The sequence below is a fragment of the Centruroides vittatus genome, unplaced genomic scaffold (genome assembly GCF_030686945.1).
Source record: "Centruroides vittatus isolate TY-2023 unplaced genomic scaffold, ASM3068694v2 scaffold_2979, whole genome shotgun sequence".
NCBI classification, from domain to species: domain Eukaryota; kingdom Metazoa; phylum Arthropoda; class Arachnida; order Scorpiones; family Buthidae; genus Centruroides; species Centruroides vittatus.
This window is the reverse complement of record NW_027122697.1, coordinates 338,538-355,179: the sequence shown is the minus strand read 5'-3', so window position 1 is coordinate 355,179 and position 16,642 is coordinate 338,538. Positions and strand designations below refer to the sequence as shown.

Genomic DNA, 16,642 nt, shown 5'->3' with positions numbered 1-16,642 from the left:
AACGAAAATAAACAACTGAAATGTTCACAATTCTGAACAGTATTATATGAATGAGATCCAATTTAACACTTCAGTGTAAAAATTATCACATTAGACTGACATTTTTAGCAAAACAAGATTTTTCTCAAGGTCTTAAAAATGCGGATGGACTTATGGACTGACCTCATATATAAATCACATATAAGAACTGGTTTTCCTTATAACGTTTCAATATTGCGAAGATGATTGCCATCGGAATTTTCACTTCTTTCCTTTTATTTTCGTCTTCGATTTCTGCGGAAAACTGGAAACGACATTTAAGATTCGATTCTAATTATGAGCTTTGGTGGTCCATGTACGACGATTCCATCACTTTCCAAGTAGAAGTGGCGACTAATGGATGGGTCGGATTTGGAATCTCCTCAAACGGAGGCATGAAAGGCAGTGATATAGTCATTGGATGGATTAACGATAACCAAGCGATATTTCACGTATGTAAATGAAAATACATTCTTTTATATAAAATACCTTAAACCTTTCCTAATTTTTAAGAAGTGTGTTCAAGTAATTTGATTAGTTGAAGTCATCAGTATGTTATGTCACGATAAACAACGTGAATCTGCCACCAATTCATAACGCTAATATTTAATTGCTTGCAATTTTCACTAAAGAATTAAAAAATAAATATATTAGTAAGAGATTCGTAAATATTACTGAGTAAATTTATGCGGTATTTAAGATCTGTTTATCAGACAATCAATAAGCGCACACTTGGGCGGGCGGAAAGGACGGCAAAAGATATCTTCATTATAAGTAGAGCAAGGACAACTAGACACTTAAAAGATATGTAATACAGTAGAGCATCGATTATCCGATTGGGGACTGGGGTTGGTCGAATAACTGAAAAAACGGATAACCGAAAAGTATGAAAAAATACATTAATTAGTATAGTATAGTTAATTATTTGAAGACAAAGTCCTTCCCAAAATAAGGAACCACCATTTATTGTGTTCTGGACACCTGGTGGTTCCTTATTTTGGGAAGGACTTTGTCTTCAAATAATTAATCATAATTATCGCCATCGGACGAAGATTTACAAAAGTATAGTGTGAGGTTAACCGAGGGTAGGAGATGGAGGATGATTCCTATCTTCTCTACCTCTTAACGGCACAAGACCTTGAGGTCCGACCTCGGTTGTCGAAAGGATGATTAAGGCTCGAGCTGTCAATGATTAGTTACGGATTTGGGATCGTAAGATCCCGTTTACGTCAGGAACTGACACCAATCTATCAAACTTCTCGCGGATAGATACGCGTTATTTTCCGAATCGTGGGATGCCAGATGGTGGCAATGGAGGAAGAAACGCACACTCTTCTAATATTAAACAAAAATACCCGTTTATTTTGAGATTGATAGGGAATACATCAATTAACATATTTGGAAGTATTTATATCATCGAATCGAATTATTAAACCGCGTCTCGAGTGATTGGAGAGAGAGAGTTTACAAAACATCGCGAGTAGGATAAATACCTTAGTGATCCTGAGATTTGCACAAAGTCCGAGGAACGAGAGTTCGCTTGAAAATAAGAGTCACTGGACTGAAGATAGATGGGATGGACGGCTTCAACGGCGGGAGATGATAATCCACGGCACACACACACTTGACAGTTGTCGAAACTCTTTCTCTCTCTCTGCGTCATCGTTCGTTTTCCTTTTATTTCGGAATCTCGGGTTCGAGATTTTTGTGAAGTTCGTCAAGGGTGGAAGTCCTTTTTGACCAATGGTGAATTACATGATATAATTATTTTTCAACAGTTAACTCATCTTCTACAAGGAAGTATTACCGTGGGAACGATGGTTTATGATTAATTTTTACGAGAAAATTTGTCGGGTGTTTTTCCGTTTTTTGTTTCTGTGTTTGATTTAACCCTAACTGTCGAAAATCGGTTGGTAAATAAAATAAAAAATTTAAATCGAATCTCGTTATTCTTATATTCGGGCCTTCACATCAGTATAGTAGTATATTAGTATATTAGTATATTGCTATTAACCTACTTCGCGTTGAATTTTCATCGATGATAAGCCTAACAAACTTTTTTTAACATATAATAATCGTCGCTATTGTATGTGACGATTATTATTGTATTATAACCGATGTGACGGTTGATCGGGGTCGGATAATCGATGCTCTACTGTAGTTATAAAAATCATATAAGTAATAAATCAGAAGTAGTTACAATTTTTAGTGTCTAGATGTCCTTCTTGTTAATAATGTGAGCACTGTAGTCTTGTATGCAATCTGAGACGAACAGTAAAGGTTCTACTCCCTTCCTTAAGACTGTTCTATCCCGAGGATTGTCGTGGACTAAAAATGAAGATATTTTGTGGAAAGTTTGAATACGTTCTGAAAGAGTTTTGAAGTTGTAAAGAATCTCAATAGTTATAACCTGATGAAGACCGAGTTAACGGTCGAAAACGTTTGTTTTCAATTAACTATTACAGGTTTTTTCAAAGATAGTTGAGAGTGAATTATTTTGTGGTTCTTCAATTATTTTTTGTGAATGTTTTAAAAACAAAATTGAGCAATCAAGTAATTAATTAAATTTTACTAACAGTTATCGGATATATATTTCTTTATCTTAAACAGAAGTATAAGAAAATGAAAGAAACTATAGAATAATATCATAATTTTATATAAAAATATATAGTACAAATATGGAATTTATAAACGATTGTATTAAAGGCACAGTATATGTTTAGTTTATATATTGCTGATTATGCACACACGAGATAGCATAAACATACTATATATTCTGTTGCGTATATTTTGAATAGTATTCACTACTGTGAATTACACAGTACTTTTTTGAACATTTCCAATACTAAAGTTAGCATAATATTTAGCTATTCGTTGATAAGTTTTAAAATGATTTACTATCCATGGATGTAACAAGGATTAAGAAAAATTCTCAGTAGACTACTTGTGATCTTTCAAAGATAAAGCTAGTAGTAATCTAAATGCAGTGTGTACTACGCTGACTATATGAACTTACAATGCGAAATAAAACAGTAATTTATTCGTTTTCCTTAAATATATAACTGCATTTCCGATTTTCATCAGTTTCATATGATATACTGTAATTCAATTGTTTGCCTGTTCCGTAAGCAAGAATGCTAACCAGTTTTTCCAGCTCAGTTTCTGTCATAGCGGGGTTCACCAGCAAAAATAACGGTAAGCTTTCGGCCATCATCGAATAATGTTAATAGACGTCTAGACGGCGTAACATGCTGAAAGTGCTTTCACAGGAGCATGAATAGAAAGCCAAAATGCACAGAAATTTTAAAGCTAATAAAATGTTCCGAAACATTTCTTTATTACATTCTGCAAGTGTTTCAGGACGTGTGTATGGCAACTATGCTTTTGGCACACTAACCGTCTCTCACTTGTGCTGTCATCTGTTAATTTCCTGTGACTGTAAATCGGAATTTCGCAAATCACCATGCTGAAATGATGCGGACACTAATAAGAATTTAGAACTGTCATTAAACGTGATACTTGTCATGAGGTTTAATAATGGCATGTTCTTCAGTACTACTTGAAAAAATTTAGAATTCATCTGCGTAATGTTGTGGCCAAGAAAATAAATAGAAAAATCGCTTAAATACTACTGTCCAGATCTGTCTTAATGCAATCACCGACATTGCAACTTCAACATGCTCAGAACGAGCCATATTCTGAGATCGGGTAAGGGCATTCCGAAATTTGATGTAATTTCTTTATATCTTCAACTTGCCAGTATGCATGCAATACATCAAAATGAAATGACTACAATTTAGCATTAATATATTCGAGGTTTGATAGTAACTAGCATGCTGTGAAAAATCAAGTCGTGTTATAATAAGGTCAAAAGATGTAATGTTTTCCTAACAAGGATGCTCCATTAATATTTGACAAACTGTTCCATGCACCTGCGAGTTTTTTTATATGGTAACAAATAAACGCAATGCATTTGCTTACGCGATGCATTCAGAGGTTTAATAATGAACGAGTAACTCATTAAAATGGCCATAAGCATTGCCTATCCTATTTTATATATGTTAATTATTTGCTTTTGTTGTATACTCTTATTCTGTCTAGATAAAACAATATAAAACAAAGACTTTTTTCAGAAACTGTAAATATTAATTAATAAGGAATAAAATTTTCTTTAAGTTCCACCACTCTCACATGCATCATTTTTTGACTTTTTTGAGAAGGTCTTAAGATGTGAAGTGTTGTAAAAAACCCGGAGGGTCAAATTTGACACGATTGGAATACCTTCCTTTGTTATGTATACATAACAGCCGGGAAATAAAAGCAGTGTTAAGAAATTTTATTTATTGTTAGTAAAAGTAACATTCATTTATACGGATAGGAAATAATACGCGCCGCTATGTTATGTCTGGGCCGGGTGAAAAATCCCTAGCATTCTCTTCTCGACGGCCCTGACTGACGTTGTCTTTTTCTGTGGCTACCAGCCAAGGAAGAACTGACAGGTTCACGGAAAAGAGCCCCCTGGCTATGGCTTTGATGATGCAATTATTAAATTAATGTATTCAAAAACAGCGTTTTAGAAATATCCACTGCATGTACATTTTACCTTTAACGACCAGAAATGAAACTTAATCCCAAGTAAAAGTAATATAAATTAAGTATAACTTGACTGGATTCTACTAGATGATAATGTTCGTTTTCCCCAATATTGCGTATTTCTTCACACAATAGATGTTTTCTTCAGACGTTTCTCTTGGAAAAACTAACATGGTAAAGGTGTGAAACGAGAAAGTAGGTAGATTCTAACAATTACTTACTTAATACCAAGGTTAGCTACAAAGAAAACCAGTAAGTTGTGTAATTAGATATAAAAACTAATATCTGGTTGATCGCAATGCAAATTGCCGTTCCAGCTTCTGTTTCTTTCTAATACAAAAGGATTATATTAATGACGGATTGTGTTTAATGAAGGCCTGTCAATATATAAAAAACGAATTTTGTTTATGAGACTATTAAAATAATTCTATAAATATTTCATACTGTTGCACATATCGTCTCTTGTTTCTTACATTTGTTATAGTCTTACACGAAATATTTTATTTTCTACTTTGATAATTATGCTAATACTTTTTATTCAATGAAAAATTATATCGAATTTTAGGACAGACACGCCGAAGGAAAGTTTCAACCGAAAATCGACGAGCAACAGGATTGGGAATTGTTATGGCACGAGAAAAACAACACTCATACAAAGTTACGATTTAAAAGATTGCTGGACACGTGCGATGATCAGGATATGGTCATAACGGTTAGTTATCTACAAATGTTATTCCTTTTTATACATCACAGTAGGCATTTCGGGCGGAAAAATTGACCCCGGAAATCGTTAACTCTGACTTCCGTATAGCCCACCAGTGGCCGGCTAGATAAAACCACTAAACACTGGTCGTTGGTTCGCGCCTGGCCAATGTGCACTTTCCGGTTTTCTTCACGATAGTAACACCTAAATAGGGGTTAGTTTCTCATCCCATCTTCCGGGAGGTATTCCCCCCTCGGCAGATCGCCCATGCGTCGTGTTGCCGTAATCGAATAAAACCAAAATTGACTTTTCTATATACTTATTTTTCATTAAATATATTTCTCCCTGTGTTTAGGAAGAAACTACGAGACTGATATACGCTTACAGTCCTGAAAATCCCAATTCTATAGATGCAGTTAGTTATCACGGACCAACCACTAGAGGAACTAGAAGCGTTTTACTGAAAGAGGAAGTTGAACACAGATTTACAGAGAAACCAGAAGACATTTATTATTGGGATGTTCGAAGTCCAAATGTAAGAATAACTTAACGATTTTGGTATTATTTATTAAGCATAAATATTCATTATATTATTTAATTTACACATTGCAGGTAACAGTTCAGGAAGGAAGCGACACGGAATATATTTGTACATTTTTCAGAGTTCCTCATCTTGATAGAAAACATCATATTATAGAAGTAAGCGTTATTAAAAATAACTGCATTATACATTTAATTGTGTGTAAATTGGCAAATTTTATTAATAGTTTGGTCCACTTATTCAACCGGGACACGAAGGCGTTGTTCATCATATGCTTTTATACGAATGTACGGGACTTACAAACGAAACTGTATTCAAATATGCAGATAAAACATATCATAGATGCTACACTAAGAATTCAATCCCGAAATTTCCATTTTGTTTCACTGTAAATATAGTTTGGGCAATTGGAGGTGGCGTGAGTATTTAGAAATTAGTTATTTTAATATATTTTAATTTTATAAAATGAAAATCTTATTGCTGCTGGGTTTCATCATTTTCAGAAATTTTATTTTCCTGAAAATATCGGTCATCCTTTGGGTCTGCCTGATGCTGAATGGTTCCTGTTGGAAGTACATTATGATAATCCGTCATTAAAAAGGGGTAAATTTTAATTAGAAACTATAATATTTTATTAAACTTTGATAATTTGTGTTTAAACTCTGTTTCTCAGTTGTCGATAATTCGGGATTCAGAATCACATATACACGAAAACTCAGAAAATACGACAGTTCGGTGTTAGGCACGGGAAACTTGTGGTATCCTTGCATGTTGGTGCCGCCGAAACAAAAAGAATTTGTCGTGTCTGGACACGTAGCTCCTTCTTGCTTAAAACAGGTAGAATTACAAAAAGTTTTGAGATTGTACAAAAATGTCTTAATAATACACAATTGTTAATCATTTCTATTCTCTAGCGTGTTCCTCCGGGAGGTATCAAAGTCTTTGGTGTTTTGCTTCATTCACATTTCCTAGGTATGGTAAAAGTTAATATTTGATATTAAGAATATATTTTTGCTTACATTACATTAATTGTAATGTCAAAACTTTAATATAAAATTTTTTATGTGAACCATAAGTAATCATCAATACATTAGGTCACACCACCCGATGTAATGCTTCGTAACGCTGTCGTACAGTAATACCTCGAAATCACGAAATGAATATCCTGTCAACCCTCTTAATTGTACTCATGAATAACGTACAGCCCGAAAATAATTAATTATTTGTTATTTATAAATTAAACGATCCAAAACTACGTGTTTACTTATATGTTGAGCATCAAACACAAGACCGTGTTATTTATTAAACACTTGGCACTTTTCCACTTCTATTAGTTGATTCTCTTTCTCGATGGAATTTGCCGTTTCTATGACAAAAATTTTTATAATTTAGGTACTTAAATTTAAAATTTTTCGTCATAGAAAGCGTCAATATTCGATCGAGAAGAAATCAACTAATAGAAGTGGAAAAGTGCCAAGTGTTTAATAAATAACACGGTCTTGTGTTTGATGCTCAACATATAAGAAAACACGGTTTCAAGAATACCTAAATTATAAAAATTTTTGTCATAGAAACGGCAAATTCCATCGAGAAAGAGAATCAACTAATAGAAGTGGAAAAGTGCCAAGTGTTTAATAAATAACACGGTCTTGTGTTTGATGCTCAACATATAAGAAAACACGGTTTCAAGAATACCTAAATTATAAAAATTTTTGTCATAGAAACGGCAAATTCCGATCGAGAAAGAGAATCAACTAATAGAAGTGGAAAAGTGCCAAGTGTTTAATAAATAACACGGTCTTGTGTTTGATGCTCAACATATAAGAAAACACGGTTTCAAGAATACCTAAATTATAAAAATTTTGTCATAGAAACGGCAAATTCCATCGAGAAAGAGAAATCAACTAATAGAAGTGGAAAAGTGCCAAGTGTTTAATAAATAACACGGTCTTGTGTTTGATGCTCAAAATTAATTAATTTGTTATTATATAAATTCAACGATCCAAAACTACGGTTTAATTATGTTTATTTTGGTTGATTTGGTTATGTATTAAATATATACAGTAGAGAGTCGAAAATCGGCATCAATTGGGGACTGGGGTTGTTCAGATTAGGGATTTGTTCCGATTACGGTCTATGTACGAAAAAATATATTAAGCTGTCCGATGTTCAAATTTTTCTTCGTTGCGTGTCGCTTCCTGTTGAATTTTTATCCGTTGCGTGTCGCTTCGCGTTGAATTTTCGTCGATTTTAAGCCTAACGAAAATTTTTATAATAATAATCGAGGCTATTGTATCGTTAAAAATTATTTCTGCATTTTGTACAAACAAAATAAATATATTGAAGAATATAAAAACATGAAAATTATACTTTAGAAGTAAATTTAGTATCAAAAACGTTCGATTCAGCACGACACAGTCCGACTGAAAATCGTGCCGATTATCGGGCGATTCCGATTACCAGGGTGCCGATTTTCGACTCTCTACTGTATGTTTAATACATTTTTAATTAAGGAGTTACAAATAATTGTTCTCATTCTCATCCAGTGAATTGAGCTGATTTGGGATGAGTTTGGCCATCCCAATAACCAGCGTGAACTAAGCCAATGTTGAAATATAACATAGTCGAGCTCATATATTTGAGAATAGTCTTGTAAAAACTCAAATATCGTTTAATAATTATATTCAATTATTTCACATAAATGATGCTATTCGATTTCTTTGTAAATAATTAAAAATTGTGTAATTCACGTTTACAGGAAGAAAGATAATTGTGAGGCATTTTAGAGGTAATGAAGAACTCGAACCGATCGCATCCGATGCTAATTACGATTTTAATTTACAGGTGTTAATTTTATATGATTTGAATGTTAATGGATAAAAAATATCTCGTTATATTAAAACTTGGATTATAACTATTTACAGCATGTTCGTAAGCTTTCGAAAATTCATACTGTTCTGCCTGTAAGTATATAAAAATACATATTTTTTTTACAATATAATGTAGAAGTTTCATATATTTTATATGTAATTTTATTGTAGGACGATCATCTTATTGTTGAATGTTCCTACGATTCTCGTAAAAGAAGCAGAGTAACCTTTGTATGGAACTATATAGATTTAACTAATACTTTTTATTTGTAAATTCATAAATGTTAATAACTAATTATTTTATTCTTTTAGGGTGGTTTATCTTCGAGAGACGAGATGTGCATGGCATTTTTAATGTACTATCCAAGGATAAGTTTAGCATTGACTGGAAGTTGCTCTCTTCCTAAAAATTTTCTTAGTTCTCTTGGAGTTAAACAGATATCTGAGTAAGCATCTCAAAATTCTACAATAAATAAAAAATCGAATGATAAAATAATTCGATATTTTGACATTTAAGAGACGACAAATTTCTAATTTCTCCATTTACTGGGAAGAACGAAAGTTTCTTCGAATTCCTTTACGATTATCCATGGAACCAGAACGCAATTGACGTTACGAGAAAATCCATGAGATACAGTCCTCAATTGAATCTTTGCACAGATCGAGGATGGAAACTTGTTCCGGTATTCTAATTTGTTAGCCTAATAATACAAATTTTCAAATAATATTTCATATTAACAGATGTATTGAAGATAACGAATCATTTCAGACCTTTATTCTATCAACTTATCCGAAAGTGAAGAAAAGTTACGTGAAGCCAAATAAATGCGCTTTAAGAAGAAACAACCCGAAGCGATTAGATGAAGAAAACGAAAATATTGAATCCGAAAACAAATTTGAAGATATTGATTTTATTAAACGTAGCTTTTCGAATGGAAGTATAATTCCGTACGCATTACTCGATCAGTTCTTCGCCACTCTCTTCTAAAATAAGCTGTTAGAGAATTGTATTATATTACTAATTCGAATTAAAGGTCATCGCGAGAGACTCAGTTAGTGAGGAGTTTACTGTATAAAACTTTATTTTTCGATTAAAAAATTGTTATTATTCGTTTAAAATAATACACTTTACTTTCAGGAAAGATTATTATAAAATTGGCATTGATTCAACAGAATACAGTAATGATGTTTAATTCTAATTATAATCTGACTTTCTCCCATTAATATTTCAGGTATTTTTAATATCATTCATAGAGTGTTGTAAAGTTTATTAAATAAACACATATATAACACGCTCTCTTTTGTTATTTATTTCATTGTTACGTATCTTTTCAATACATTAAACTATTATAAAATGCTTAAAATAAATACAAATTAATGTTAATGGCTTTTTATTCATAGGTAAATAAACATCTTAATAAATCTGTGAAGTTTCCAGCCTTAAAAGATCTCTGAGAAATTTTATTCTCAACGAATTAAATACAGATTTTCACTTTTTATATCAATGTCAGAAATTTTTAAATATAATACTGTATTTTAGCTGTATTGAAGTCAGAAGATGTAGTGAAATATAAAAACTTAACAACCTTAAACATAAAATGTATTTTACTTAAGAAATTTGCCCCTAAAGCCACGTACAGCACAGTGCATTGTTATGTTACATTCGAAATAAACGTAATACTTTACAAATTTAATAAAATAGATATTTCTATAATTTAAAATGTTTAAATTTAAAAAATAATATTTTGCTATTTTCATAATTAAGTATAAATTTTTATATTTAATTATGAATAAATTGTATTGTTACAACGATTTATTAGCATTGGTACCAAATCATAGGATGTTTAATTAACAAGAAAACTATAAACGAGACTGCAAAATAATGAATAACAGAAGAATAAATCAATTATTAATTAGAATATAAAAACTAGTCATCCTCGATATAATAGTCAACAACTGAATATGCTGACCATGAAAATTTCAAATTAATTTTTTTGTTTATGTTTACTTTTTATTTAATTCGTGAAAAATTAGGAGAGACATTTAAAATTTTATTTCATATAAATGATGCTATTCGATTTATGAGGTTTAATGGTCCACGTAATCCATTTCTTCCAAATACAAATGTCGGCAAAAGGACGCTATCAGATTTGGTGTTTCTTCCACTGGAGAAATGGCAGAAAGTTATGTAGTCATGTGATGAATATATGAATATTACATTTAAATTTTGAGACATCCTGTATTTGTGTAATATATAATTTTTAAACAGTTTTCAACAAAATCTTACATATTAAGATTTATTAAATAAGTCGCTCGGGGGAATATGTAAGATGTGGAAGTATCACATGACAAATTTCAAGGTTGTTATTATGGAACGTTTTCCTATTCTTTATATTCGGAATGCACAATCTTATTTTTTAATCGACAGTTTCAAGTTTTCGAGGTCAGGCAATGAATGACTGATTTCTAAAGACACAACATCTTCCGTACTGTACATCATTCTATCAATATTAATTGTGTTATATTAAATTTTTGCTACAAACCTGAATCGATATTCGCTTCAAGACTTAAATCGAGAAATTCAATTTCCTCAAAAAAAAACAAAAAAAAAGGAAAACAATTTGCTATTTTCTTGGAGTGGTTAACTAACGAAGATTTACACATTTCAGTCGATTCCAAGTCTTACCTTTTTTCTATTGGACCTCGTTAGTCTCTTATTTTATTGCCTTGCGTAATCACTGATTTTAATTAATTTCCCACTTCTACTGATTTATTGGATACGCAACAAATAACTTTTTGTTACGTATTCATAACATAGATTCGTACTACAGACGTCATAATTATATTGTTTACTATTGATAAAATAACTACGAGGACACTTTTCGTACAGATTAATGCTTAAACTTTAAGAATTAAAAATAATTGTACCAACACAAAAATGATTTATTTATTTTAAATTGTAATTTTATAAACTACTCGTATTTTTAATTACTATCCATTCTTAGAAAGTTGTTAATGATGATACCTTAATTTTTGTGGTATTCACAATTTATTATGCATAAATTTAACCATATCTCAGGTTCTAAGACAGATTAAAGAGTTAAACAGGAACAAGTAACAGCATGCGCTGCCTATCGGACATTCCGCGTACTAAAAGTTGCATTCTACTTTCAAAACAGTGTTAACAATCCGAAGATGTCTTGAAACTAGAAATTTTGTCTTGTATTTACTAAATCTGTTACGTCGGAGTCAGTAAAATCAGAATTGAACATTATTATTATTATTTGGTAAACGTTTAAATACGCAATACTAAAACAAGCGAAAAAACGGGAATAATTTTCGAAATTTATTCACTTTTTACATCTTAAGTTTACTTTGATAAACAGAATGTACAGTACATGTACAGTACATACATATAATCTGAACGTCCATTAAAATTCGCATAAACAAATATATAAATGGACCGAATAAGTTTCGATAATATTTATTAATAAAATTATTAATAACAGATTATAAATCTGTTACTAATAATTCTATTAATAACAGATTTATAATCTGTTATTAATAGAATTATTAATCTTAATTAATTTTTTTTAAATAATTAAGAGTTTTTAAAACTTCCCAAGAAGGTTAGATGGATTAAACAAGATGTTCGTATGTCACCAATTCCTATTTTTTTAAATTTATATTTTTAATTGGAAAATTTGTGTTTAAAAAGACTTTTTTAGCGTTTACGGCGGCTAGTAGCCTCTAAGGAAAGGTCGGTCGCCGAAATTGTATTGTCTTATCACAATTTTTAATTCCGTGTTTCTCTGTTTGAGCGAACTGTCTTCAAATTATTAAACATAAAAAAGCCATCGGACGAAACGAAATTCCGAAGTAAAATGTAAAATATCGTCACCAGAGGGAAGCTTTCCAGCATCTACATTTTCCAGCGCTTACTACTTAGTGGATATAAAGCCGAAAACTTCCCAAGAAGGTTAGATGGATTAAACAAGATGTTCGTATGTCACCAATTCCTATTTTTTAAAATTTATATTTTTAATTGGAAAATTTGTGTTTAAAAAGACTTTTTTAGCGTTTACGGCGGCTAGTAGCCTCTAAGGCAGTGGTTCTCAAAGAGGGTGTTGCAAGTACGCCACAAGAATGCCGCGAAATTTTTAAATAATTAAATTAAAATTACTTAAAATAATGGAATTAAAGTATTAAATTAAATAAATAATTAAAACAATTATAAAAAATGAATATTGGTTTTTTCTACTAATCTTGTTACGTCGCCATTTGTCTCAGTGACTCGGTAATTGGCGATACGTAAATACTAGAAAAAAAATGAACTAGTTACTAGTTGTTTGTTCTTCTGTTCCTGCAGCAAGTAGAAGTGCAATATAAATGCGTTGAATGCAATAATTGTTTTTATTATTGCTATATGTTCAGACAATAACGAAAAAGCAGCATATAAAAATATTGTTTTTTCTTTATAACAATAAAAAATAAATTATTAACTTGTAATTAAATTTTATAATAAAATATTGAAGTTAATTATGTCGTTCAATATCGTGAATAATTTTTTCATTAAAAAAAGAAAACGTGAAGATTCTAATGATCAAGAAGTGGTTACTGGTAGCAAAGCTAAGGAATCAATTAGCTTTGCTACCAGTTACCAATTAGTAAATCATCAAAAATTGAGAGCTCATTTTATCACCAGATACCTTTTATAATAATAACTTTTGTTTTGAATGTTTTTGTGTTGTTTGGAAATAAACTTACTTACTTTAAAAAGCTTTTATTTTTTTGATAGACTTTTTATCCTTAATATCTTTACTAACCGTAAAAAAGCAAAAAATAAAAAATAATAATAATAGGGGTGCCGTGAATTTTGTTTAATAATTTCAGTGTGCCACCAGACAAAAAAGTTTGAGAAACACTGCTCTACGGAAAGGTCGGTCGCCGAAATTGTATTGTCTTAAACACGGAATTAAAAATGGTGATCTCTGAGCGAACTGTCGTCAAATTATTAAAAATTATAAATCCTCCAATCAGATTTCTATAAAAATTAAAATAATTAAATGCCGTTTCTATTTTATTATTACACATTTTGTAGTTTAAGTAATTTTATTAAGGCTAATTGTAACTTTTTTGATTACGCACGCGATGGCGTTAAAAGTGGCTTTTTCATTGGAGAAAATCTTTTTTCAAAATTTATCTAAAACGGAAGATAGAACCAATTAGTTTTATGCGTTAGAATCCTATTTGCTTCTTCTATAAACGTACGGTTCAGAATTTTTAAAATCGAATTCGTTAATATTTTGCAAATTTTCTGGAACTTTAAAAATTCAAAGAAAATTACCAAATTTGATTGGGTCCGGGAACATTGCAACTAAACTGTTTCTGAGTGGCGTAGAATCGCGTTTTCAGATTCATCGGGCGAATGGACAGCTGCGGGTGTACGTCAACAGCGTGAAACCATGTACCCATACTGTCAAGTTGTCCATTCAAAGAGATGGAAGCTCTGTAATGGCGTGGAAAGACTTCTCCTGTTTTTAGTGCATCTAGCTAGGTCATTAACTGTCGCAGGCTATTATAAACAAATAAACACCAACAAACCCGATAATGTAAGTAACAACACACCCAACAGCCGTAAGTGAACGGGTTGATTTTACTAGCGCCATTTCTTGCGCAAACTAACAATTAGAATAGTTTAATTTAGGATAAGAGGCCGTCCATAAATTACGTAAGGGAGATTTTAGCCATTCTGGACCCCACCCACCCCTGCGTAAGAAACCGTAATATTTTCGTTGATCCCCCTCCCCTTCCCTTCCCTATCTTACGTAACATTTAGGCATAATTTTTAGAACGATTTTAAGAAAAATAAATTTTTTTTAATGAAACCCTAAAAACCTTAGGTCCAAAATATATAATTATTAATTTAGTTAATTAATATGTACTCGCACTATTATTTATAAAAAACTATGTGAACAAATTTAAAAATATAAAAATTTAATAAATTCGAATGAACAATTTGTTTTAAGAACTTTATTTTTTAATTATTAACAATTATTATGTTGGGTTAAGCTAGATATACTCGGTTAACACCGGTGGCTAAGTACTATGCCGGACCAAAGTCAAAGCATAGTAACCAAAACAGAAATTAAAGAAGTGTATCAGTGTGTGTGTCTGTATTCAGGAATTTTCTCACAATATGACATGTATTCAATATAGTGGCCTTCTGTAGAGTGATATATGTGTTTCTATTCAATTCTAATGTGCCCAGGCTTTTGTGTAGTGTGTGTGGTATGACACCTGTAGAGCAGAGAACAACAGGTACAATAAGCACCCTATCCATCCTCCACAGATGCCTTATTTCCTGGGCGAGTTCTGTGTACTTGCTAATTTTTTCAGTGCATGCGTTTTGTATATTGTGAGTGTTTGGAATGGATATGTCTATAATGTATGTGATTTTATTGTGTTTGTCAATGAGTGTGATGTCTGGTCTGTTGTGGTAAATTGTTTTATCTGTGATTATGGCTCTGTCGTAGTACATTTTGTGCGTGTTGTTTTCCAATACTGTCTGTGGAATGTATTTGTAATATGGTTCGTGGATGTCTGCTAATTTGTGTTTCTTTGCAAGCTCTTGGTGTATTATATTTGCTACTTGATTATGTCTGTGTAAATAATCTGTCTGTGCCAAGAGCTTGCAACCAGAGGTGATGTGTTGTATAGTTTCTGGCATGATGTGACATTTTCTGCATGTGTCATTTGTGAGTGTTGCATCTTTGAGTATGTGTTTTCTGTAGTTTTTAGTATTTATGACCTGATCCTGTATGGCAATCATGAATCCTTCCGTCTCCCCAAAGAGGCATCCCCGAGCTAACCAGCTGTTTGACGCAGTTTTGTCAACAAAATCCTGGGCCAGGTCGTAAGGATGCCTGCCATGGAGTGCCTTTCGAGCCCACGATTGCTTAATGGTGTCTATGCTTTTTATATGTTGTGTTGTGTCCATATGATGTGAGTGTAAGTTTAATGGTGTGTTATTTGAATCTGCTAGAGTTACTGCTTTATGTAATTGTGATGTTTCTTGTTTCTTGTAGAAAAACTCTCGCAGTGACTGTATTTGTTTGTAGTGAAGGTTAACTATGTCAATCAGGCCACGTCCGCCATCTTTACGTGGAAGGGTTAGTCTTTCTGTGGCGGATTTAGGATGATGTTGTTTATGCTTAGTAAGTGTAGTTCTTGTTTTCCTTTGGAGTTGCTCGAGATCTGTGTGAGTCCAATGTATAACTCCAAAAGAATATGTAAGTACTGGAATGACATATGTGTTTATTGCTTTGACTGTGTGTTTTGCATTTAATTGTGTTCTGAGAATAGCATTTAACCTACTTTGGTATTCTTTAATTAATCTTTGCTTTATTTGTGTATGTTCTGTTAGTTTGGCCTGTTGGAATCCTAAATACTTGTAGAACTCGCCCTCTTCCATGGATTCAATAACGTCTCCATTTCCAAGTGCAAAATCTTCTTTCTTCAGGATTCCTTTTTCTATGTGAAGTGTTTTGCATTTATCTAGGCCAAATTCCATTTGTATGTCCTTGGTGTATGAATGTGTGATTTGTAGGAGTTGATGAAGTTGTTTTTGTGTGGATGCATAAAGTTTTATGTCATCCATGTACATGAGATGTGACAGTGTAAACTGTGTTGTTTTTTCGTGTCTGATATTGTAACCATATTGCGTGTTGTTTAACATGTTGGATAATGGGTTCAGGGCTAAGCAGAACCAGAGAGGACTCAAGGAATCTCCTTGAAAAATTCCTCGCCTAATAAAAATTTGGTTTGTTTGTATGGAAGTGTTATGGGCCCTGAGATGTAGTGTTGTTCTCCAGTGCTGCATAGTGTTTTGAAAGAATGCAATGAGTGATGGATGTA

The 16,642-nt window shown here is 32.1% G+C and overlaps 1 protein-coding gene across 1 annotated transcript in view; it reads left to right on the top strand.

Moving 5' to 3' along the window:
* Nucleotides 1-220: 220 nt before the first annotated feature.
* Nucleotides 221-16,642, top strand: part of LOC136987992 (DBH-like monooxygenase protein 1) — a 35,019-nt gene continuing 18,597 nt past the window's right edge. Inside the window, exons 1-14 of the mRNA XM_067285761.1 lie at nt 221-470; nt 5,177-5,323; nt 5,670-5,849; nt 5,927-6,013; nt 6,082-6,273; nt 6,359-6,458; nt 6,529-6,692; nt 6,770-6,827; nt 8,614-8,699; nt 8,780-8,818; nt 8,897-8,956; nt 9,038-9,171; nt 9,243-9,408; nt 9,495-9,710. Of these exons, the coding sequence (XP_067141862.1) occupies nt 222-470; nt 5,177-5,323; nt 5,670-5,849; nt 5,927-6,013; nt 6,082-6,273; nt 6,359-6,458; nt 6,529-6,692; nt 6,770-6,827; nt 8,614-8,699; nt 8,780-8,818; nt 8,897-8,956; nt 9,038-9,171; nt 9,243-9,408; nt 9,495-9,710 (1,878 nt within the window). The 5' untranslated portion in view covers nt 221. The remainder of the gene's footprint in view (nt 471-5,176; nt 5,324-5,669; nt 5,850-5,926; nt 6,014-6,081; nt 6,274-6,358; nt 6,459-6,528; nt 6,693-6,769; nt 6,828-8,613; nt 8,700-8,779; nt 8,819-8,896; nt 8,957-9,037; nt 9,172-9,242; nt 9,409-9,494; nt 9,711-16,642) is intronic.